The 27,532-nt window shown below is 35.6% G+C and overlaps 1 protein-coding gene across 1 annotated transcript in view; it reads right to left on the minus strand.

Moving 5' to 3' along the window:
• Nucleotides 1–27,532, minus strand: part of LOC145670282 (cGMP-dependent protein kinase 2-like) — a 508,984-nt gene that overhangs the window by 51,613 nt on the left and 429,839 nt on the right. Inside the window, exon 6 of the mRNA XM_081738722.1 lies at nucleotides 10,353–10,559. Within this exon, the coding sequence (XP_081594848.1) occupies nucleotides 10,353–10,559 (207 nt within the window). The remainder of the gene's footprint in view (nucleotides 1–10,352; nucleotides 10,560–27,532) is intronic.

Here is a 27,532-nt window from a genome sequence, read left to right on the forward strand (position 1 = left end):
GCGACCCCGACAATTGTGGATTCGACACTAATGTGTCATTTCCCCTTCTCACCTTCCCACAAGTTGCAACTTCAAAGTAAAATGATAAAAAAAACTATCCCGAATCTAATCTATGTTGAAAATTTTATCGAGGGCGGTCTGATGTTTCAAGAGTTATTAAATTAGAAACATAGTCACTTTCATTTTGATTGTAATAGATAATCTGTCGCTCTAGAAAACATGTATTTATATACATACATGATTTTGTACCTATAGTTTATAAGGTGTCTATATTAAAATATTACATAATAGTAATTATATGTTTTAGTGCATGAGTATTAGTGAAATTTGCCTGCTGCTCATTCTCTTAAGAAGTAATTTGGTTAAAATTAACAAAACTTCACCAGACCAAAGAGCATATTGGGAACTCATTGTTATTCAAGAGACTTATTTGTTGCAACAGAACAATTCATGTTGGTAGGCTGGTATGTAACTGTAATTAATGCATTTAACTGTATGTAATTGTAACTCTAGCTTCTGTAATTAATGCACATCCACGAATAAACGACATAACAGAAATAAGTGCAGAAAGTAATTTTCAACTAGCTGAACCTGCGCTCTCTACACAACGCATCATTGACATATGAGCATGAATCTCCTTGTCATTCCTCATATCTGTACATGTCCCTTTACAGATACAAGTGAAGAACGCCTTCATAAAAATCGGCAACGGGTATCATAAAGGGGAAATTTTTTCGGCTATTTTTTTCCATATCTCTCACCGTTTGAAAGATTTGAGCCGACTTGTGGTTGGAATTTCTAATTCATATATGACCAGTGTTTTCTTTCTTTTTGCATGCATTATGTAATAAATAAATAAATTACACACACAACTAATTATGTCAGTTATTTACGGAGTTCATTTAAAGCTCCAAACAGTGAAGATTCATCTTAGACTGGAGAAATGGTTATCCTTCGTTTTCTTATCATTTGGCCATGAAACAAACACCTAAGAGATATACAACCCCTATATACAACTATGTGATGTTGGAATATATAACTCGTAGGATATGAAGCTTTCCTTTTAAAAAATTTGAGTACTTCCAGTGTACCCCTAAAAAATTAATAAAGAACTAATGGCCATGTTTTTTTTTAAATATTCATTAGAATTGGACAATTTACACAAAATTTGGAATCGACTAATGGAAACGTCACGTTTCTAGCATTTGTGGGTTCAATATCTGATTGTCGAAAGGACTGGACACAAACAAATAAACTTTTCTGTAGGGACCAATATATACGCGTAAATTTACTATTTTAATACAGATAATAATTGGAATAGTTTTATTTTCGAGTGCTATATTTTGATATTCGGAATATTGAAATTTTTGAAATTATATTTTTCACGCGTTTGAAAAAAGGATATCATTACTAGTAAAATTAACCTAATACAAACATTTTTATTTTTTCAATGTTTCCAATTTTTCCGGAAGGAAATCGAAAAAACTGTTTTTTACCAAAAGGTTTAGAATTTCCGGAAATTTTACAACAGTAATTCAAACACACTTGTACTTGGCCAAGCATTAAACTCTGATGCTAGTGAAAAACCGTTAACTGCGCAGTTCGCTGCCTGTCCTGTTTTACCAGTCTGCTCAGCATACAACGTCCTACATATGTAATGAGGTGGGGAGCGCCCAACACCTCGACGTTTGGACGTCGTTTCCCCTTGCTTTCGGCACTTGTTGAAGACACTCACCACAGCACTCCTCGAACAGCTGGCAAGTCCTACAGTTTCCGAAATTCTCGTACCGAGTGCTTCTGATTGAGTATTTTCTTCAAAAGAATATTAAAAATTATAGAAAGATTTTCGAGACATTCTAGTCGAGTCGAGATTTTTACGAGCTGTCTCGACTCGAAAATTCGAGTCGAGAAATACGTTTGTCCCGACTCGTCTCGAATTTTACAAAGTGTGTCTCGACTCGAATCTCGACTCGAATTCTAGTCAGGTCGAATCGAGATGCGAGACATGTCTCGACTCGTGCGCATTCCTAATTCTAAACTAAAACGAAGTCAGTCTTATAGGTATAGGTGACCTTTCTATCGTACCCTTAACTCAAAAAGCTGTTAATGTAAATTGTATATGCAGTTTTCTGAAAATGTTGCCCAGCACGACTAGATCCCTATCTTATTCCGTAGTCTTATGTGGTATCATCCTATATGGTTTCTATTTGACTTAATGGTATATCTAATGTTAATACTGATCTGTTTGATGTTATTATCTGACATATGTGGATTAAGACAGTTAAATGAAACTGCAGATTTTACGATTAAGTTGGAATCGAAGATTTAGATATTTAGCAAGAGGTTATTTATTTTAGATGAAATATGTCTTATTAAGTGATGGTTTCGAAACCCACTGATATATGCTAATTGAAGAAAAAAAACATGAAATATACTGTGCGGAATTACATCCCAGCACACTACTCCAACACAAAAAAATATAGAGGTACCAATTCCTACACATACCAACTTCCCTCCGAAGCATTTGGTGTCCATTGTTGTCAAGTCTTAGATGTTGCCTATTTGGATCTACCTTGTAATCAGAGCATACCTGAAAACACTATTGAGAGCATATCTGAGAAATATGCAATTTTCGATTGCGTATGCATGGATTCACTTATGCTGATAAGGACCACCATCCACAGTTTCCCGAATTCGAAATAGGGCCTGTTGAAATTTAGCTTTCTTGTCATTTTGAGCAGCTATAGCTCTGAAACTATGCAATTTTCCCCATAGGTTCATATGATTGATCTAAGGAATCACCTCTTTCAGTTTGTCGGTATAGTTCATTAACACCATACATATATCTTTTATACGAAGACAGTGTTTTTGTAACCATTTTAAGCCTTTGATTTAAGCAACCCAGCTTACTTCACTGTATGGTTGGTTGTCCAACTTCACTAATTGGACAAATCAACCACTTGATATATCTTTTAGTATTTATTCTCAAATAAGAATTAACGTTACAAGCAATATTCACGCTGGCAATTGACATCTTTTTCTTGGAACATAATTTTATTTCAGGCCATAGCGTCGATAAATTGGCGTGGGAGAGCTAGGATCGATTCCCAACGGCAGCTCATTTGGTCAAATTCCACATTAAATTATAAATCCACGTCTCATAAAGTTTTGCTGCTCAAAAAGGACGACAAGCCTACCTGGTAAATCAAATTAAAACCATTGATAAGAAACTACGAATTCTTTATCTAACGAAAACTTATTACTGTCATATTTTTTATTTTGTTCGGATATGGCAATCGTTATTTACATAAAAATGTGGAATGTAGGTTTTGAAAGATACATTGAATTTCTTTGAAAACTATATACTTGTAATACATCACAATACTATGGTTGTTTACACCTCGCGTGTATATGCATAAATGAGAAACAAAATACAGCTCGGACTAGTAAACAAACGAAACAGACGTGTTCAACCTGTATTGTACGCCACACTATGTATATGGGTAATTCGCTCAACATTCGTAGTCGCAAGGCTTGAATTTTCTGTCTTCAGAAGTTTACTTTGAAGCTCCTTGCTTTCCATACAAAGCAAATGTGGTTTAATACTTCCTTTTTTTCGTTCTCACTAAGAGGAACATATTTCTATTGTTTCAGGACAAAAGAGTAAAAAGTACAACAAACGCACACCGTAACCACCGAGTTACCTAAAAAATACAGAAACAATTTTTCTACGTACCTAGGTAGACAGCTACATTAGAAACGATTGATTGATTGAAATTTAACGTCCCTTTTCGACAACGCAAACTACTGTTACGAGATTCGAAACATTATTTTATCTGTATATAAGGCAAGTACGAAAGCCGGGAATTCACACAAAACCACGCAGAAAGTGCACGTAATGGCCATTTACAAAAAGAACATGAATAAACGTTGTATAACGCATTCTGAGAGTAAATGGTTAACAACAAAATCATGGTTGGTTTGGGATTTAAAATACGGGAGCATCGAGGAAAGGCTTATATTCTGCGAAATGTTCTAACTGGTGAACTCGAAACGCTTGAAATAACAGTCTATATATTCAAACTATGATATTAAAGGAAAATGTGGTTTTGCATAACTACCAAAATCAGAAATCAAGACAATAATACTCAATCCTTTTATAATACAGGAGTGTGAGGTGGAAGTAAAATTCAATCATAAGGGTACTCACTCTGCACTATCTTCTCATGCCTTATGCAAACTCAAATCTAGTTGCCCAGAAAATGAATAAGCCAAGAAGAATAAAATAATTTTTTACAACTATTCGTAACTAAATGTTTAACAAATTAGTGCTTGCTATCAAATTCTGGCAACATTTTACGAGAAACAATAAAAAAAGACTTTACCTTTCACACTAAAATTTCATCAAAAGCTCCAATATGACTTTTCAACGCTCAACAGGTTTTCTAACCGAAGAGATGGCGTAGCCGCATATGATTTTAATTAAGACAATCAGTTTAATAAATCTTAATATGTTTTCGAGTCAAGGTTGAATTGAGGTATAACTATAATACAAAAATTAAGGTAATTTTTGCCCCCACCAAACAATATGCACCGAAGAATGGAACGAAAAACTACTACATGAAGATAGTATTTTCAAGATATGCTCTTAGAAATTACTATCAGAAATATAATTACTATTTTGAAAATGTTTGAAACGAGAAACTTTATGTGTGCGGTTAATTTCGGGTGTTTTAAATTATAGTTTTCTTTTTCCTAACAGCTTCTCTATTGTATGACCAGAATAGTAAATTAACATTTTCAGTAAATAAGATTATTTACTTCTTCGTTGTTCTACTCCCCGATGCCATTTTGGATTTTTGAATGAAAGTTTCTTTATATAAATGAAGTCCTGGGTGGGTATGTGTGACTGACTATTCAAAGTCCAGGCCGAACCGCTGAAGCTAGAAAGATGAAACTTGGACAGTGCAATGAACTATAATGGTGATAAGCACTGTAAGGTACCAGTAAGCACGAATTCTTGGAAATTCCACGAGAAAAGGAAGAAAATATGGGTGAAAATTATTATTATTATTATTATTATTATTATTATTATTATTATTATTATTATTATTATTATTATTATTATTGGAAATTCAACGGCACGGAAGTATGATATGATATGATCTGATGTATCAGAAAGCAAACGAATTAGGAGAGAATGCCAACAAATGCATACGCACGTTCGGAATCGAAGATCAACAATGTCATGTAGGCAATGACCATCAAAGAAATCTTACAGTTTGGTAGGAATATATAAAAGATCTGTATTACCAGAAGAACCGCCACTAAGATATTGCAATTGAAGCAGAAGAAGTGATGGATGATGAAAAAAAGGACCCAGTATATTCAAAATGGAAGTCGTACAAGCCATCAAGGACATGCGAAGGAGGAAGGCCACTGAAGACAGTGACATACCCGTAGATTTACTCAAGGGATTAGGAGACAATGTAATGTAAGTATTGACTTCACTTATTAACAAGATCTACCTGAGTGGAGAATGGCTAAAGGATTTTCTTGATGTTCCAATGATTGCATTACCCAAGAAAAAGGAAGCAAAGAAATGCAGCGATCACAGAACCATTAGCCGTATTTTCCAAACTGGAAAGATAATTTTTGCGTACTGAACAGGCGCCTGAAAACTAAGATAGAAGAGATGTTGAAGGAATATTAATTTGGATTCTGGAAAGAAAAGGCACCAGAGATGCCATTGGGTTGATGAGAATTATCTCAGAACGAATTCTTGACGTAAAGGAAGAGTTGTGTTTGTGCTTCATAGACTGGCAGAAAGATTTCGACAGGGTCAATTGGAAGAAACTTCTGCAAATACTGTAGAAATTAAGGTCAACTGGAGAGATCGACGGACTCATTTGCAATCTGTATATAGCACAAAATGTCAACTTGCGCTTGAATGAAGGAGAAACAAATTGTGTGGAGGCTGGAGGAGAAGTCAGAGAAGAATGTAGTGTCGCCCAATTATTCAACATTTACAGTGAATGTTTAATGAAGGAATCATTAATGGGAATTGAATATTTTAAGATTGGAGGCAAATCATTAATAAAATCAGATACGGAGATGATACACTTACAGCTAGAACCGAGGAAGAACTACAGGAGATGATTGACAAAATAGTTGACAGTGGAAAACTGTATGGAAAAGAAATCAACATCCAGAACTCGAGACAAAACCGTGTGAAAATGTGCCCTTACGGCTCAGAGTAGAAGAAGAGGTCGATCATTTCAAATATCGGGGGAAGTATTTTGAAGAAAGACTCGCCTTTCACCAAGGAGATCAGGTCGAGAATTACCATAGTCAAGGAAGCATTCATCAAGGTCACTCTTAAGAAGCAGCATTGGACCAAGGAAAAAATTGGTGAGGTAGTATTGCATGAAGTATTGAACTTTATGGTTCAGAGACTTGGACACTGCGGAAGTTAGAAAGGAAATATTTAGAGAACTTCAAAATGTGGTATTGAAGGAAGATAGAGCAGATAAAAGAGACAGAAAGAGTAACAAAGGAGTATGTTTGAAAACGGATAGGAGAGAAGAGGACGCTTCTAGCCACCATCCTTCGCAGAAAGGCCAATTGGATTGAAGAATTCTTGCGAAGAAATTGTCTTCTTCATACCGCCCTAGAAGGAAAAAAGCGAGGAATAGGAAGAAGACCACCACTCATCGATAATTTGAAAAATACATGATAATATTGGAAGTTAAAAGAGGAAGCTGACAATCGAAAAACATGCAAGAAACATTTCCAGGCCCAAAGTGAACACTGAAAATTAAAGGGAAAAAACTCAGTAGTCTCTGGATCTGCCAAAAGGCAGAATACTTAATACACGTGTTGGAGAGATTTTTAGTATATTTAACCCAGAAGGGGACAAGAGAGGTGAGAAGAAAAGGAAAGTATATTACTATTATTATAATACTATCTTCGTCTACCTGAGGACTCTGACCCCAGGCCCCTCATTTTCTCGGTCTGCGACCTCAGATATCTCATATTCCTAACAAGTGTCTAATCTTAAGGAATTTCGATATATTGCCATCTTACTATAACAATTCAAACCTCACCCTCTTTCTTCACGCCTCTACCTTACCTTCTACAGAAAACTTTTAAAAAGGTTAAACTATTATTAATGAAAAGTCTACATAAAAATTTTCGTGTCCCTAATCTTAAATGATTTCGAGCTATGGCCAATTTATTTTAAAAATTCAACTTACATATCTGTTTCCTTCTCTTGTAGGAAAAATATCTGGAAACGCTGAGACATGTCTTTAATTATTTAAATAATAGCCTAAATACAAAATTTTATGTCGTTAAGCTTAACGAACTTCATTGAGAATATCAAGAAACAGTGAAGTACATATTTAATTATTTTAAATGGGAAGTCCACATACAAAATTTCATATCTCTACCCTTCACAGATTTGCAGATATGAATATTTTACTACAATAATTGCCACCTTCTTTTCCGTCGAATTTTTAAAAATCCTTCCTTAGTGGCACGTTACATGACAATATGCACTATCAAAATTTCAAATTTTTAACTTAAATGGTTTAGCCTGAGCACTGATCAGGCAAGACGTCTTTTATATAGAGATTATGCTCATATCTGTGAATTGGTTAGAGATATGAAATTCTGATATTTAGACCTTTCATTGAACTAATTGAGCCCGTGTTTCAGCATTGTCACACTGAATGCTATGAAATTTTATATGACTGTTGTCCTAACTAACAGTGGCCTACCACATTCTCCTAATTATTCATATTACTGTTCCATTTGGGAACAGTTCTCAAAGCTAATAAATATAATAAAATATAAATACTTTAACTTTTATTGAAAGTAAAATAAAGAAGAAATTCACAAATATGAATTTCTGATGTAGTATTTAGTTTTACATAAGCAAGAAAGAACTTCTTTCTTTTAAGATTAATCCCGTTGGGTTAAATCAGCAGTGTACAGTGAATATAGGGAGATTTTAAGAACAGTAGGCCTAGTAATGAGAATGGTAATAACATTTAATTAATCGATTCCTTAGAAATCCATTACCTAATTAAATACTTTCAGGTTCTGTCGATGCTAGTAAATGTCTACTTAAATCGTTATTCAGTTTAACTTTCCTTTCACTGATCGAATGGGAATATTATGAAAGAACGATAAATTTCCATGTGTTTATATTAAAGCTGAAAGTGATATATCTATACTTCCGTTTGCAATACATGGATAACGTAGAAGATGGAACCTGTACTTCTGTCACTGAATCAATATTAAGATATATTACAGTCTTTGATTCAAGAGGTCGGAATTAAAAGAAGGAGTTGTACAGATTTCTATAGCTCCCAGGTTTTCTATAAAGGTAAAGACAGAAATCCGTATAAAGAAACTGCTACTACAGAATAGCTATCGTTTTCATTTATGACTATTAGTGTTTATACCTGTTGAAAAGTGGTAAACGCTGTGAAAAATAACAGAAGTAACAATGTAAAATAATGTTGAGTAAAATGTTCGAGGACATATCAAAATGCCGTCCGTCATCTTTAATTTTATGCAATTGTCTTAAATGGAAAACATATTGTGTGATATGTCATTTTAATACCAACCTCTTTAGAAATTGTATGTCACTTTATTTTTGCTCTAGCAACTGCTACTAAGTTATGATTGTTTCTTTGTTGTGTTCCCAGCTAAAGAAGTTAGTCATATAGCAAGGACTATTACTGTGTCACTACTACCAGACATGTTCAATTTGTTCCCCAGTCAGGTTTTTTGCCAGGTGCATTCTGACTTCTCAATCACGTAAAACAGTGTGCTAAGTGTCGGCTGTAATGCTGAAACATACGTTTACATTTTTTTCGCCTTGAGATGCTGAATATCCCTTATCATCGCATAAACAGACTTCACATTTCCAGAAAGAAGTAGGCCAGTGAAGCTAGGTCACTGGAACGAGGGTACCATTCAACATGACCTCACCGATCAATTCACACATTAGGCAACTTCTAATCGAAGTACTCAGGGACACAAGTGTGTAATGGAGTTGGGCACCACCGTGCAGGAAAACTTGGAGAGTAAACCAACATCCGACAGCAGTGAACATGTTGTTTCCTAACATTCACCGATAATCCATCGCCGTTAGGGATCCATGGATCAAAGACCAACAACACGAGTTCCCCACAAGCCACACCATACCATCACCTTGAAAGAAACAACTACAGATGCGTCACATAATCTGAATTACTCATAAATAAGAGTTATCGAAGCATTGAGGTAAATAGAACAAACTCTATCATTCAGGCGATTTGCCTCGGAATTAGCACAAGTACAAGTACACGCCCATCATTAAGGAGCAGTTGACCAAAGTATACGGAATGAAATAAAAGTAGGTACTGTAATCATAGCAACCTGCCAAAAAAAATTCCTAAATTAAACCCAACTATGAAATTCTCTAGAATAAAAGAAAGAGTAAGTAGTATTGATTGAAATATCTCAATCTGATTGATTCGGTACAAAATTCATCTCTGTGTACCTTCAGTTTTAGCAGATTAAAGGGGTATGAGAACCTTTAGGAAATGGTAATAATAATAAGTAGAGGTCAAGAAGAGATCTCTTCGTGAAAAAAGCTATGTTTATTCAGGCTTCCATCTCACTCACCAAGCCCAGCGCGACAAACAGAGTGGGAGAGAGTAGATATTCTCATGTCTTTATTGTTTGTAAAAATTCAGTTAAATTTCAAACTAGAAGAAAACTCTAATAACAATTGTAAATACAGAGGAAACTACGAAAGTCTTAACTTCTAATAAAGCGAAATTTTACCGTTAACAATTATATTAAAATACATAATATTCCAATATAAGATTACCACGACACGTATTTATGGTAATCTCGAAGAAGAATGATTAGTAGTTCTTAGTTAATTAATATCCAAAGGTTGATTAAATCTTAATTTTATTCGGTGATCTGAAAAGTTGAATTTCTCATGCAAGCAACTTTATGCTAATGTTTTCTCATTTTATTTGATACGAAAACTCCTTTAGTAGTAAAGTTGCATGCAGTGGTCAATAGGATAATGATTCCTCTTGCTCTGAAAGAGCAGTACTTACAAATACGACCATTTGACTCTGAAGTAACAACTTGCGCATAGCATGGAAAGAGGACATCCTCTCTTACCCTTATTCTTTCGAAATTCCAAAAGAAAAAATTTAAAAAATATATACAGTACATAAACAAACTATGAAATTAAGAGAGAAAAAATATTCGTTATTAAGTTTAAGCTCGAGAGTATTGGGCTAAGCAATATTAAATTTTCACAAATACATTCTCACCTACAGCAAAGCTTTCTCCTTTATTGAAAATACAAGCTTGCATGAAGCATTTTTCACATTTCTCACTACCTGGAATTTTAGAGTCTTGCAAGGCATACCTAATCTTGCCAAATTTTGTTTTGATATGTTTGATGATCATCTCTTGTATTACAATACAGCGACCTTCGATCACGAAGTATGCATAATCAGTGGGCCCAAGCCTGCTACCTAGAAAGATAATAAAACACGAAGAATATTATATTTATAATCTAAATTGTTAATTTTATGAACAATCATTACACCAAAGCTAATTATATTGAGCTAATTATAGTAGACACCAAGATGTTTGTGATAGACTGAAACCGTTCCTGTTGCAAAGAGTCTATTCCCTAAATAGTGGACCCTATCATTATGTTCCTCTCGCATTTATATTAGAAATACATACCCGTGTTTTGAGGTTTCATTAGCCAGTGTGAAGAAAATACTTTCCTTCAAATTGCTTTTCTACTCTGTACGCAAAAGGGAATGAGAGAGGGAAAACAGTGCTCCGGGTTAGGAAAGATTGGCCCCTTTCCAAAGTAAGAAACTTTTATATTACAATTTCGACAGTGCATGCAGTCCCTTAGGTGTGATCTGAGTGGGCAGACCCGAGACTTCATGACTGGTTTCCAGGAGCTCCTCAGTGTAGACTGGGCTCTGTTGTGATTCTTGTTGAACTGTAGATCCATGAGATTGAAGTATTCTATCTTACACAAATAGGACGATGTGTGATTCCGTGAACGCTTCTGCATATTTTTCTTCTCGTTTTATTAGTCTTTGTTTCTAGCTGAAATCTCTAAAAAAAGATGGAGTTCCGTACACCACTGTACGGTTTGATTTTAACTCACTTTCACCCACATATCACTTTATCTATAGCGGCTACCAACGCAAGCAACAAGAAAAATTACATTAAGATATATTTGTTCTTTCTTAATGCTGAAACGATAAGTATATGGGATTTGTGCAACTAGGCCGTTAAGAAATACAACTGAAATATTTAGTATATAACAGTTTTCAAAATATTACTAATTCAAACTATTCAATAATGTTAAGGTTTGCGTATTTGCCCACAGGACAGAAATAACAGCCTGATGTTCATGAACCAGCCCTCAACAGCTCGAACAAAGAGAACTGAAAGCTCGTTATTATTGAAAATTGTGTTATTGGCCAGAAACATCTGGACTATATCATGCATATGTTCCCTAAAATGTAATCATTAATGGTAAGGGGTCATTTGAAAGTAACCATAAAGTCCATGAAATTGTGACCTACAGTCATGTGACGACGTAGCGTTAGAAATAATGAGAAGAAACAACCACCCGATCATATTTTGCATTTCCCATTATCAAGATCTACTTTGTTTGTACTCAGAATATTTTTAGCGACTTAGTAATTGCAACTGGACAATTGATATTTATTAATTGATTACTGAATATTTAATGGGGACATCAGCTCAGGACCCATTTGTACCTGTTGAAATAACGCAAACAGCAATATAATATGACCATTAAAAATTTAAAATACAACTTTGTGTTGAAAAGACAAGTTTAAATATAAATAAGTAATAAACACTACATAAAAACAAATCAAAACAAAAGGTTAAAACAGGGTATACAGAAAAGCTAAAGTAATAACTGAAAGATATAAAATTTACAATTAGAAAATGTCGAAACTACAAATAACATTAACACGTAACAGGAAACTGTGTATCTCTGGATACCATCGGCTCAGGTGAGCCATCGGCTAGAGCCTGCTCTGTTGAAACGAGTCCATCAGTTCGGGTCGACTCGGTTTAACTGAGTCGATGTCTCGAACCAGCTCGGTTGGAGTGAGCCTCCAGTTCAGTTGGGTTCGGCTTAGATGAGCCGTCACCTCGAGCCGACTCGGTTGGGATGAACCATCAGCTCGTTTCCGCTCCACTGAATTGAGGACTCGAGCCGGCTCGGTTGGGTGAGCTCACTTCTCGGTTCGGCTCGATAGTGAATGAGCTGTTATCCGAGCCACTCGAGTTGTTGACAATCCTAAACCCGGGCCGAACAGTTTTTAATATGTTTGATTCGCGCCTTATAACTTTTAACAATTTATGGCTCGAGCGCGAATACTTGCTCCTCCGGAACTTAAACCTAGAACCACGTGAACGATGCCGTTGCCTCGTTAGACTTCACGACTACCGAGGTTTTCAGTCAACTAGTTTTTAGTATTCAGTAACAAACTACCTATCTTTCACGCTTGTACGCGGTATTGTTATAATAATAATAATTTGTAGTAGTATCATTGATAATTATATTGTCTCTGTAGGATACTTGAAGATAGTCCTTGAAACTACACACAGGATTTGGCTCCTTTTGGATCGATTCGACTCGAAACTCGACGCAAACTCGAGTCGTGTTGGAGGAAACTTTTCAAGACGAGTTATCGAGGTGAGCTTGTTTCGAGTCGAGTCGAGTTTCAAAGAAAACTCGCTCGAACTCGCTCGTGCCCATTCCTATTCAGAATTGTACAATCTTTCAATACAGATGGTTGACGCCTGCAAACTGACAACAATATGTTTCACTGAGTGGAGCTTATTGCTGGTATTCTGGTTCTAATCCGTTTTACAATCAACTTTTTAAATAGCTACTGGGATTAAAATAAAGAGACAGTGGTAGAGTGCAATCTCTGCCAAGTGCATGGACGTGAGCAAAATGAAATATTGCCGTGAACGGCAATATTTACTGCTGAACCAAACTCAACACGAGAACACTGTCATGCTGAGTTTGGTTCAACAGTAAAAGCTCAACACGGCAATACAATCTGAACTCTCAACAGTCTTCGTCCGTGACGAAGGCGCAGCAAGCAAGGTTCCGTTCGTAAAATATTCAAAAAACATTAAAACGGGGTACCGTTTTAAAAGACCGTAAAATCATTCCTGGTATTCATGACGATGTGTGTGCTGTTTGTTCGTGGTTATAAGCATTGCTAGAGTCAACAGCCTTGGTGGAACAGCACAGAAAGTAGCAAACAAAGAGAGAAAATTTCATCTTCGATAAGCATGAAAATAAAATAGACCATGCTATGTGTCAGTCGAAATCTGGTTAATAAGTATCAGAAAGCCGCAGAAATAGTAGGGCGTTGTACAGGAAAATATCTCTGATTGACTGTTGGAAGTCACGTGACCAAAGTCAGATGGTATGGCGTCATAGTGGTCCATGACCCTTGATTTTGGGACAGATGTATTGAGTAATTAGGACAAACTAAAAATTTGAGTGAGTTCTACGAGGTTGTATGTATACCTTTGAACTTTAGGGGTCATAGTCATTCCCTTGGGAAAAGATTGCCAAAAATGAAATTTTGAAGGGTTTTGACGTTATTTGTTCTCTATGGTGCACGTTACTTGTCATATGGAAGAATATATCACCTGCTTTCACGGAAATGTACATCTGTGGTCCACTTAGTTGACTTTGATATGTGGAGTGGGTAAACCATGCTTCCCATTTGCTCTAAGATGGTGCTTAAAATACTTGGTCCACTGCATGGGTACCTAATGCTGTCCCATGTATATTCTATTCGTACCTTAACCCGTAAGTACTACGCGGAGTCTGCCAGACTCCGCGTTCCCCATAACTTCCCGTTCTACCGCCTCTCCAAAGAGTCGCTTCCTCTACCTTCTTGGTTATATTGAGTGTATATGCGAAAATTAACAACGTGTGGGTAGTTTTTCCGCAATATACTGTTCGGAGTCTGGCAGAATCCTTGTAGTAGTAATGTCACAGAAAACATGCGTAGCACTTAAGGGTTAATCTCTTTCATATGTACTGCCACCAGCTACATACCTCGGTTGTTCTCTTTTAGGTTACTTCAAGGGATGATTAATTAAAAATTTATTCAAAGGTTTTTGACGTTATTTCTACTCTAATGTGTTTATGCTCCTACAGAAGATATTTCACTCTCCTCGACAAGCGTGTTGGACCAAGTACGTAACTCTGTACATCCCTTGGATTAGCGAGTAAGCAACCGTTGATTCTCATGCCCAAAGATTATTTTGTCTTACAGGTATCAGACTATTAATGAACACCTTATTCTCTTTGATTGATAGCTAGGACCATATATGTACCCCTGTGGTTCATCTGGAGAGTTGTGAAGGTAGACCACCCTGCATCCCTTCCTCTTCCGATGCAGGACATACACAAATATATATCTAAATCGCTCTGACTGTCTTCTGGGAGTCAAATGATCCACATTATTTAAGCACACAGACACACAGACACACACACACACACACACAAAAGCAAATCGCTTTGGTTAACTGTTGGGAGCCACACGGCCTAGTGACGTGTTATAAAAGTAACCAAGAAAGTGTTGTCGCTTTTGTGGAGGTCTGTGTGCAATTGGCCCTCACATCGTGAGTTGAATACGAATGGAAATAAGGCGAAGATCAGTTGTTGGTTTAGCTATATCCAACATACTACCTGGTTCTCGTAGTTTAGTTACACCGTGAACTTCCGTAAGAACAGAGTGAAAATGGGGTCTCCACATATAAGGTCATGTATGCTGTACGAGTTCGAATTGGGGTCAAAGGCAGCTGCAGCTGAGCAGAAGATATGGTAGACCTTTGGAGGAGGTGTCGTGACTACGCGGACAGTCCAGTGGTAGTTTAACAAGTTTAAAGAGGGTGACGAAGAACTCGAAGACGCACCACATGCCGGAAGACCAACACATGTACAAAATGTAAATCTTCAGGCAGCAATTGAGGCGAACATTGGCCACACATGAGAGAAACTGAGACTATAGGCGAAGGTAGTGGGCAAACCATTCGGCAGCACCTCCATCAACTTGAGAAGCACTACAAGTTGGGTCGATCGGTCCCAGATGATTTGATTCCGGGCCAGAAGACAACGGGAGGAAACACCTGTGTTTCTTTTCAGTCTCGTCTGAGGAAGGAGCCATTTTTGGACAGGTGTTAACATGTGTGAGAAGTGGGTCCTGTACGAAGCTCCACGGTGCCGTCATCATTTGTTAGCATCCTATGGATCAATTTCAAAGTAGCCGAACGAGCACTGCATCAGAAGAAACGAGCCTGTGTGTTTGATGGACTGCTTGCGGCATCGTTCATCGGGAACTGCTACCAACTGGTCATAGCATCCTTTCCTTTATAACACTATACTTTCATGCTCTGAGATTGGTGCTTACAATTCTGTCTATGAAGTTTTGTGCATATGCACCTCACCACTTTTCGTGAATATCTAGAACCGGATCATACTAATATGCTTCTTTTGATAAGTGTAAGCAGAGGCAATGCTTTTCCTCTTTTATTTTATGATTGGTTGTTTGTGGTCTTGTGTACGAACTCCTTAATCTTTTAAATGAGGACGTAAGAGAAAGTATGTACCATTGTGGGTTATTTAGCAAGAAACGTGTGCTTAAAGACTTGTGGTCCTCTGTGTCACGCGATGGTGACGTTATGGTCCATATGTGATCCGTCACTTCTCATTGTGTATTATGGATGTTTACGCTCCTTTGCCTATCACGATTCATAATTAAGTACTTTACTCTCTTTGATGGGTGCCGTAGGAATAGATACGTACCTCTGTGTTTCCTTTGCATATGTCAAAAGGTGGGCTACCACTACACAGATGGGCTTACCTTTTAAGATTGAGAATTTATGGCCTATAAACGAGAATCTTACTCTTTTTTTTTATCTCCACTTAAGACGAAAATGCAACCTTATAGTTTCTTTGGAAAGAAAACATGTGCTTATGGTCTTTTGGTACCGTTTATCACATGATGACAACATTACGTTGTGTAATTTGGAGGGTAGGTTCATGCGATAAGAAGCAGCAAATGTGAAGTAATGCTTAACTAGTTCAGCATGTTACATGAAACTAAGCCTGCGTTATTACGGTTGAAGCAAAAGTTCTGGTTTTAAAAAAATGCTGTTTTCCGATAAAATTTGTCATTGAAATTTAATTTGTCAAGATCACAGATAGAAGAAAGCGAATTCTGGTAAAGTTGATGTTTTATCTTTCAATATTACGTCCCACACTTACATCATGTAGGTTTGAAAGAGGCAGGGATGATGAGAAAAAATGAAATGGTGGAATGAAGAAAGTAAAAGGGTCAATCCGTACGAAGTGGTCAAGAGATGGTTGCTCGACTATCTCCGAAAATTATAAAAATTGGAGTATGATGAACCTTATGTATGAGGTCAACAACACCATTCACTTTTACGCATTTACGAGTGTCTCTGAATGGCGCCCATCTTTATTGTCTGTGGAGTACCAATTTTAGCATTTGCAGGCGTTTACGAAAACTACAATTGCTGAGGACGTACGAAGCAGACTAAGACCAAACAAAAAAATGTTTAGACCAGGGACTGAGGTACACGGGGAACATACACTCTTGCTTCTAAATGAATATACAGGATTGCAAACCAATACATGAATCACTAGAAAAAGTACAGAAAATTGCACTTTGGAAGGGGCTGTAATTTAGAATGGCATAAAGTGAGGGGTTGATAAATTTTACGCGGAGTATTATTACATGTAAAGAGTCTGTAGAAATATCCACACCTATGATACTACTGGCACCGTAGACTTATGGGGGACCGAGTTGAAGTTTGTGATTTTGATGGCATGTTTGGGGCATAATATCTCAGGAGGACAAAGTGCTAGAAATTGCTGCTTAGGCACAAAGTAATTCTATATGTGAATAAACTATTGCAAAAAATCACAGCTGATATTACATGGAGAAAAAGTGAGGACATGGTAAAAAAGCGAAGAAAGCACGCGTGCGACGATGGTCATAGTAGTAAGCCCCCGCGTATATGCAACGGAGTCAGCAAAAATTTTTGTGACGTCATAGGTCAAAGGTCAATGACCTAGGTATACCTTGGACCACCCCTCTAGATTTTGACAGGGACATCTTGGCCCACCCGTAAATTTTAGCAGGGGTACATAGAACCACCTCCTTAAATTTTGGAAATTGCCAAATCTAAAAATTTGGAGTGGTAGCTTGGGACAATGGTATGTAAATCTATCAGTATAGGGGGTCCCACCTCGTTCCCTTTGAAGGTTAAAAATTGCCAAAGTGTATAATTTCTGGGATTTTTGACCTAAATTATCCCCTTTGATGAGGTTTACTTACCTTATTTAGTTATATGGGCGTATATAGGGGCCCATTCCCTTTTATAAGACATGGTACATTAATGCACCCCTTTAAAATTTTGGGAGGGTTACCATGGCCAACCCTTTAAATTTTGGAAATTGACCAATTTCAACACTTGTTATAATAGTATAGCACCCTAATATATATCACTGTAAATTTGGGTGGTTCACCTTGTGCCCTTTTAGGGCTGCAAAATTGCCAAAATATAAACGGAAGCAATACGTTGTATCACGTGTTTGGTTTTGGGCCAATGTATTCCCTTTGATGTGGTCCTATTACCTTATATGGTTATATGGTCATGTATAGGGGTCAATTTCCTATGATAAGACTTAGGTACATTGATACACCTCTTTAAAAATTTGGGATGGATACCTTGGGTCACCCCATCAGTTTTAGAAATTGTTCAATATTAGCATTTGGTATCATAGTACAGGTCCTCAATATGTACCACTATAAATTTGCATGGTACACCTCGTTCCCTTTCATGGCTAAAGAACTACCAAAAATCAAATTTCGGAGTTTATTCGATGGTTCCATCTTAAAATTTTGGTAGAGGTACATTGGCCCACTCTTGAATTTTGGAAATTGTCCAATTTAAAACATGGATATAATAATATAGGACTCTAATATAATATCACTAGTTATACACTTCGGTGATGCATCTCGTTCCCTTTTACGGTTAAAAAAGATAAAAATTAATACCATCACGTGTTCGGTTATTGAGTCCGTTTAGTGCGGTTCTATTACCTTATATGATCATATGGACGTGTACAGAGGTCATTTTCTTTCTTAAGATATAGGTACACTTGTGTCCAAAATTGTTGTCGCATGTCTTTAGAAATTACATAAATAGAAATAACTCTCTTTCTTGTGACAGAAAATGTCACATTTCTTCTTTGAAATAAGCAGAAAAACAAAAAACATATTTCCAAAAAATATTTCAATAAAAAATTAAGAAATAAGCAAGTTATAATTAAAAAAAGAAATCTCCGAAACTTTCATCGAAAAATTCTAAGTTCCATTTTCGTAAACGTGGCAAACGCGCAGCGAAATTTACAAAGAGGGAGGGAATTTTATGCTTTGTTACAAATACAACGTAAATCTGTCATAAGGTTAGTTACTATACATGTGGCACAGCTCTAACAATCATTGCTATTAAGAACTTTACATTTAAACAAACGACTAAATAGAAATAAGCTACGAAATGTGCGAAGCGATCAGGCATTTTGTGTTAGTGGTTTCGCTACATACGTCTACCAAGGTGCTATCCATACCGTGCCTTTGTAGAGTAGTCGGTTAAAGCTTCTTTTTTACATACTTTATTTTTCCACGATCATCACTTCGAATCCCATACCCTATAGTAACTTTTTTTAAAAGAAAAGCTTGATTCTGTGAATTCCTTAAGGAACAATGTTTTATTCTAATAATGCTTCTTTAGTATTATTCTCTTCATTCTAGTTTATTTGAATATTTCCAAATAATTTAGAATTATGTCTTTAAAAACATTAAAACTCAAGAATTTTATAAAAAGCGGAAGCTTCATTTATAATCATTTTCATAACCGAAATGAGAAACTTACAAATAGTGGAATTTTAATTAACATATGGCTAAGCTTTCATAAAACAGTAACTAATAAAAAAAAACATTTACTCCGCATAGTTTCTGCAAGTAATATGCAGGTAATAGGCAGAAAAATGAACGTAAACTATTAGATGTCGATTAAAAATGAGTAGGGATAGTTCTAAAGCCAAATAGAAAATTATCTCTGCTTCATGAAAATAATGAACATTTTATAAAAGTAATGGTATTTTTGCTATATCGGAAATGTGTTTAGTAAATAAATAAATAAAATACAATTACATAATTCAATCACTCTTACTCGATAGCTTGAAGAGAAACTGTTCGGCTGGGATCCTTCGGTTTTCTTCGTAGCACACGAAGGGACACGAAGTTGATCCGAACCAAGAGAAAGGGTGTAGAAAGAAATAGTGTCACGCCACAGAACGGGATGATATGTGACAATGGCCACAGCAGTGACACGGACGGATCATGGCAGGGGAATGACATGGGCATGATACATTATGTGTGATTTGATATTAAACTGAAAACTGGCACATTCAGTACACGAGGGAGTCAAGTTCACTTTTGAAATTTTAGACATGTTTTTTCTTTAAGATCTCTACTTTAATCTCCTTTCAGAGCGCATAAGGTTCAAAGATTCATGTTCAGAAATTGTTAAAAATGCAAAGTATATCTGTCATAATGTTAGTTACTATACATATGGAATAACTCTAATAATGATATTAAGCATTTTACACGTAAACAAAGAAATAAATAGAAATAAGCTAGAAAATATGTTAAACGATCATGCATTTTGCGTTAGTGGTTTCCTTATATGAATCTGCAAGTAGTTCGCTCTTAACTTACCTTTGTAGAGTAGTTACTTAGCACTTGCTCTTTATTCTTTATTTTTCCATAACCATCAGTACAAATCACATACCCGATAGTCTTTTTTCTTTTTTTTAAGAAACGCTTGTTCTCTCTATTCGTTATAGTGTTTTTCAACAAGTAGTAGGGTGATTTGTTAAAGCATGATTTAGTGCCATCTTTTTTTTTTTTTTTCGATGATCATTAGTTCCAGCTCCGTGCCTACAGTATTTTTAAAAGTTTGTTCGCGAGATTTTGTTATACACCTCTCTTATATTAATAAAAGGTATTTGATATTATTCTTTTTATGTTAGTAATTCAATTATGGGCAAACAATTCAAATTTTTGCCTTTAGACGTGTTAAAATTATCAAGAGTTTTATCAAAAGTAGCAGCTTCATTGTCATAAAGTTTCATTGCGAAAATGAAACTTTAATAAAACTTAATCAACATATCATTAATTTTAATAAAACAATACTTCCGTTTTTATCACGAAGGGGCTAAACCATGGCTATACAAAGGATCGCCAAGAATTTCGCATGTGAGTCATACCCTTTATTGGGACAAGTGTCATCTTACTTTTCAAAAGGAGTTTATAAACAAAATTTAATCTGTCTATTTTAAGAGTTTCGGAAGATACTATATTTTTATCACAAATTTGAAGCCGATTTCTTCCTTAGGATACCGATTCTAATGAAAGCAATATGATAAAAAAGAAAACTGATTCGACTATCTTCGAAGTTTAATTCCAAACGATTCAGTCATTATCCGTGATGAAAGTGATGAGTACAAACTATTTCTCCCGGGGGAGAATTTCAATATACAGGGTTAAAGTAGCATTGCAAAAGTACTGGTTTCTTCGGAAGTTTGGACGGGAGTAGTAAGAATTTCATTGGTCCCAGGAGAAAATGTGCCCCTCTGCTACCCTCTGAAATCATCAGTACGTGGTGATAAGGTAATCAACATCAACTTAATTTTTACAAATTGCCCTTTCTCTTTTTAGAAGCCAAGCTATCCTAAACGCTGGAATAAGTCTTCACTTACTTCATTGACGAATTTATATAAGTAGATTAAAGTCCTGAATGACGGACTTGCAGGATACACTATTTTATCATGTATTTTGAATCTCCTTCTGCTTTAGGATATATATTTTGGCGACAGTGAGGTGGTGAAATCACGACTCTAGCCAAATGATTTGGCGTGGTAGGCTTGGGTTCGATTTCCGGAGGGAGCTCATGTGGTTCGGATTTCACATTAATCAGTAGGTCGCGTCTCATGTAGCCTCGCTGTTCAAAGGGACTTTAAACTCAAAATCAACTCAACTCTAGCCAAGTGATTCTGATTTTCAAAAATTCGTTTTACATAGTTCAGCGTTTACCTGTGATGAGGAGACAGAAAACTTCGATTCATATGTTGAGAAAGTACTATATAAATTACCTTTATACCTTTTCCTGTAGATGCTGAATATTCGAAAACTCGATTACACCGAACCATTTATTTTAGTGAGGAGTTTATATATCAAACTTCATCTATATAACATGAGGGACTTTTGAGATCCTTTATTTAGAGGTTAAATTTTAAAATTCCATTTCCCCCTTAGGATGCAAATTTTAACAAAACATTGACAAGACGACAGTGCTAATTATGTTCAGAAAACCATTTAACTAAACTAAAAAATGAAGTAACCACCCCTTTTCGTATAATTTGTTTATGTGTTATTGAGATGTATTTAATAAACTAGCAATCGTGGAGCAATCAATTAGTGTGCACTCACTAAATATTCACGTTTGGTGATGATCAGCAGTTCAAATCCTGCATACTAGTTTTTTTTTAATTTATTATTATGTTCACATTTTGTTAGTGATATTTTTTAAACAACTCTCTTTTAATCCAGCGTGGGAGGCCCGGGTTCGATTCCCTTTGGGAGCTCATGTGGTTCGGATTTCACGTTAATCAGTAGGTCCACGTCTTATATAGTCTCACTGCTGAACGGGACGTTAAACTCAACTCAACAATCACTTTTAATCTAAAAAATATTTCTCAATATTACTAATTTAATGCTATTCAATTTGAATGTGTGCATAAAGTATAATTCAAACTTTTATATTTATCAAATATTACAATTAGCAAGATTTCAATAAAAAGAAGGAACTTAATTGTCACAACCTGAAAATGAAACTTTAATAAAAGTTTAGTCAACATGCCCGCAACTTTAATGAAACATTACTTTCCTATTTATTATGCATCATTTAGTGCTATCTATATTTGTTGTATAATTTTGCAAAACAAATTAATTTAAATATTCTAGAAAAAGTAACTACATTTGTTAATTCCTTTTGTACACAATGCTGTGATAAATCGTTACATTACTACATAAACAAGTATGAAAGTATCAAAATTATTCTATCGAAAATTTCTTCTAATTCAATGCAGAATATTTTAAAATCATCATTCAATGTTTTGTTGCATAAAAATGACCATAATAGGATTGCTTTTTTTGTTTACTCTACATATGCACTGCAAGTTATACGTAAATGTAGTTGAAATAATTAATATAAAAAATATATATCAATTGGCGATTAAAAAAAGTGTTGGTCAATATGAAGATCTACAAGTATGATTTTATGCGAAGTTGTCTAATATATATGTGAAATTAAAAATAAATATTTTTTTAAAGGCAGCACTCCAAGTTAAATTGTTTGATCGTAAATGTAATATTTTTTTTTTTTTTTTTTTAAAAAAAAGCGCTTAATACTCCTTGATGAGGGTGAAAAGGCGACGTAAATAAGTTTTCGGTTTGATGGCTGATCTTGAGTTTGTCGTCTCTTTGATCACTGAGACTATGTGAGACGTAGATCTACAGCTTAATGTGGGTTCCGATACACATGCGCTCTCACCGGGAATCGGAACTGGATCGTTTGCGTCGAAAAGGCGTACGTGAACCTTATAATCACGAAGGAACAGTTTTCACTTCAAGGAGAAATCCCAGTCGGAGGTGACTTGAAAGAGTTTATTTCGGAAGAAAGATTAAATATTTGCATGAACTTCAGAATGGTTAACGTTTTCAGGTCTAAAAAAACTATTTAGTTGCGTCTGAACTTTTGGAAATGTCATTTTGAAGGTAGATAGAGTGTTGAGTGTGTGTGTTTTATAATGTATTTTACAGTGACCTTATTGTTTCTCATAGTCATTCTCTGAAATGAAGTTTTTAAAGTGGCAATTTTAGTCGAAATCTTTTATTTTAAGGTATATGTATGAAATTAAGTTGGAAACCCCCTTCAGTAGTGTTTGAAGGATTGATCTTAAACGCTTCATACTTAACACGTTATCTTTCACCCAGTGCTTCTTCCGGACAAGCTCTGACAGTGCCCCCCATAATACTGACAAGGAGAAGGCAGAGTTTGGTAAGTGAACTTCGGAGCCATTTTTTTTTTTTGGGGGGGGGAGGTTGTAGTGCACATTTAAAGAGTTAATATTACAAACTGAAGAGCGCCATGGCCAAAAATAACGAAGAAAAACCGTCTTAAAGTTTTCTACTCGCGAATTGACGGTGTGGCAGAGTGAGTAAAATCTGTAACTCATGTGTAAAGTGTCCCGGGTTCGATTCCTGTTCGAGTCACACATCTCTTTTTTTTTCAACCAATAAAGTAGGCATTTGTAACTATAAGTAAAATATTAATTCATCGTATGTTTATAATGAATAAAACAATAGAAATTTTCAAATCACTTGTAAAATCTTTCAATGTTCCATGTTAACTGGCAAACAAAATTTAATCTATTCCGTAAACATGCTGATATCATGAGTTATATTATGGTTACGACCAGTGGTGTATTTGCAATTTTATTTCGGGGGGGGGGGGAGCTTTGCCAACTTTGGTCCTGGAAATGTGAAAATTCTCGAAGATATTTCATTTACTTTAATATAGTAAATAATATTTCGGGGGGGGGGGGGTGAAGCCCGGAAGCGCCCCCAATAAAAACGCCACTGGTTACGACAGTCGTTGTGTATTAAATGTTGTTGACGCTTCGTGTCTACATCTGTTGACAATGTACGAATTAAAAAGGAGTTGAGAGGGAAATCCCCTTTGCTAATACTGGATGTTGCTATAACCAAAGGAGATTTCCTCCTCATTTCCCTTGTAATTTGCACACTGTCTACAGATGTAAACATGAAGCGTCAAGAACATTTTTTACACAACGACTGCAGTAACAATAATATTTACAGAATAGATTCAATTTTGTTTCTACCGTAGTTAAAATGGAACATTGAAAGATTTTACAAGTGATTTGAAAATTTCTATTGTTTTATTCATTATAAACATATAATGAATTAATATTTTACTTATAGTTACAAATGGCCACTTTATTTTTTGAAGCAAAAAAAAAGGTGTATGACTCGAAAAGGAATTGAATCCGGAACCCTTTACGCGTGAGTCAAAGATTTTTTTTTCACTTTGCCACGCCGACACTTGGTAAATGTGTGTGTCGTACATTTCATGCAGCGAGTAAAAAACTTGAAGACGGTTTTTCTCCGTTATTTTTGGCCATTGCGCTCTCCCAGTTTGCAATATTAATTCTTTAAATGTGCACTAACAACTCTCAAAAAGTAGCCCAAGGTTTACTTACCAAAGTCTGCCTTCTCCTTGTGAGTGTGCCCCCCCCCCCCGGAACATTAATTCTGAAAGAAACAGTGCTTTCACCGAATACTGATTTTTGTTTCTAATCTTGTAGACATATCTGCTGAGGTGGTAGTCATAGTTTACGTTTTAGAGAAATATTTCTGAATAGAATTTCGTTCAGACAAAGGATGACTTCCAATCTATACTTCCTACACATTATGGATTACAGGGGATACCTAGTACTTTGCCGTACTATGTAAGGTATGCCGAACAAATTGTTCGTAAGGGGAGTGCACAAGAAAGTAAAAAAGCACTGTCATCTTTAGACTTTTATTCAAAACTTTCAATTGAAATATAATTCGTTGAGCATTGAGACAATTTTAAACAAATTCAAAATACTTTGATGGATTCCTAATTCAAATTCTTAATTCAGAAATCTGAGGACATCTATATTCTAAGTGACGAAAATACCGAAGTTTCTTGTCTAACGAGTTAATTGGCTTCCTAGCGTAATTCTTTATTTCTTTTCTGTACACGAAAATACCCATGATATTAATCAAAGAAACTTTTTTCTGACGTAACAAGCAATTATTATAATCACACTTATTTCTAATTTAATATGATGTATAACTCTTGTTATAGATGTTATATCAGCTTGAGAGTTTATACTGTAAAAGTTATAGGAAGAGAGTCCTTAGCTATCTAATGATTAGGCTCCTCTAGAGTGTATTAACTGCTAAGGGGTGTGGGATTAAGCATTGTTTGTTCTATTGTTAAATTATTATTTATTATTTAACACTATTTTGAAGAGGGAACATAATTAAATTAACTCTCGCAGAAAATAATAAATATTTTACAAAAACAATTGCTTCAAAAACTTTATCACACGAATGGTAACTAATGAATGTAGGTGTGCAGTTAGCACTGGCGCTTCAAAATCAGGAATCTCCGTGTTTCAATTACATATATGCCTTCTTGGCTAGAGATTCTCCATCCCACTACGCGGAGGCAGGGATACATATTTTTAATATATAGCCATGGCTGAATTGATAAATATTCTGTTCATTTTTTGTTAATGTTTCAGTGCACCTGGATCTTTTGGGTTATCAACTTTATCTAAAATCTTTTAAATAAATAAAACACATAACGCAATCACCATAATTTGATCCCACATTGAATACAAGAGTGAAGTAAAAACATACTCTTACAAAACATTATACAGCTCAAAGAAGACAGTAAATATAAATTATTTATTCTAAATGAACGTTTAAAATAAATGTGAATACCATATTGTATGTATACTGATAATCAAATAATTTCCCTAATTTCAGAGATTCAGTTATTCAGGTAAGATTGAATATTAGCATGTGTAATCCTTCTAGTTAGTGGTTTTATACAGGGTGTTTCAAAGCAACACCGACAAAATATTTGGGATGTGATTAATGACACCAAGATAGGACAAAAAGTATAGACCAGTCTGGGTGCACAAATGCTTCCTTTCGGAGTTATAGTATGCCAAAAATATGAAAAATGAACTTCAAAGGTCCATAGGTCCAAACCTATGGCACTCACCGTGGTCGGGTCAAGGCTTCACTTAGGAACTATATGTGCTCTCTCCAAATATCCAACTTTCACAATCCTGCGGTACTTTCGCAACAATTTTTAGAGAGGTAGTTGGTGAGTACTTCAAATCATATGCCTTTAGCCAAACTCCCTCTATAGAAATTGTTGGTGAGTACCTTAAGATTCTGAAACATGCATTTTTGGATAACTCACGTATTAGTTTCTAAGTGAAGTCTTGACCCGACTACGGTAGGTCCCATAGTTTTGGACCTATGGACCTTTAAAATTCATTTTTGTTTTTTCATGTTTAAGGCAGCCTATAACTCCGAAAGGAAACATTTGTAAATCCAGATTGGTCCATATTTTTTGTCTTGTTTTGCTTCAGGAATCACCTCCCAAACGTTATCGGTGTTGTTTTGAAACATTATGTATATTTGATACCAAATAATAGGTATGGTTAAGAAGAAGTATAAAAAAGATAATAATCAAAATTCAGTAAGGTTTATCAAATTTGCTTTGGAAACACGCAAAAATCTAGTTAAGAATTTCAAAAGTACTTTAAGAAATTTATCCTAATTTAGAGATATGAATCCACTTTATTTTAATGGCGTAGAGACTCGGATTCGATTCCCGGCGGGAGCTCATGTGGTTCGGATTCCACGTGAGTTAGTAGGTCCACGTCTAATATAGCCTCGCTGCTGAACGGGACGTTAAACTTAAAGTCAACTCAACCCAACTTCATTTCAAGTTTGGTTATGAATAGGAATTTGTTTAAATTACTTGCAAAAAAAATAAATAAATAAATAAAATACGATTTTCGACTATTGCATTTTCCTTTTCATCAGTCAATAATGAAGCCCTACGTTTTCAATGCAAGAGACGTCTTCTTAATAATGCCAAACAATGGTAGTAATTAGGTATCTCTCTTGTATATGATTTTTAATTACGAAGGAATGTTATGTATGAAATTTTGGCGGCTTGGCAGCAATTGTGCAAGGAATTGGTAGGCGTAACAGCTAGTGAGAGGTTAGAGTTGAGGTAGCGTTTCGGCTTTAGGTAGTGAGTGTTCCGAGATTGAGTCCCACTCAAAGCACATTTTATTTTTTTTAAATATATTTCGATGATTGCATCACAATTTTTTCTGCATGCTTAATCACATATTCACATAACATTTTATGGATGAAATGTAGCCCTTAAAAGGGCTGTTTGAAACTAAACACGTTCTTAATATGATGTCCAGTGACCACCTGCTTCAACAACCGCTAACATTCGACGAGGCATTCTTTCTATCATTCGACGGACATAGCCCGTGCCATTCGTAGCAAGATCTTCCCAAGCATTAACGACCGAATCCCAGAGGTCATTGGAAGTTCTAGGAACTTCATTAGCCCATTTCTGCCTCAAACATCTC

This window comes from Thermobia domestica, chromosome 14, assembly GCF_964235325.1.
Source record: "Thermobia domestica chromosome 14, izTheDome1.hap1.1, whole genome shotgun sequence".
In the NCBI taxonomy this organism is placed as follows: domain Eukaryota; kingdom Metazoa; phylum Arthropoda; class Insecta; order Zygentoma; family Lepismatidae; genus Thermobia; species Thermobia domestica.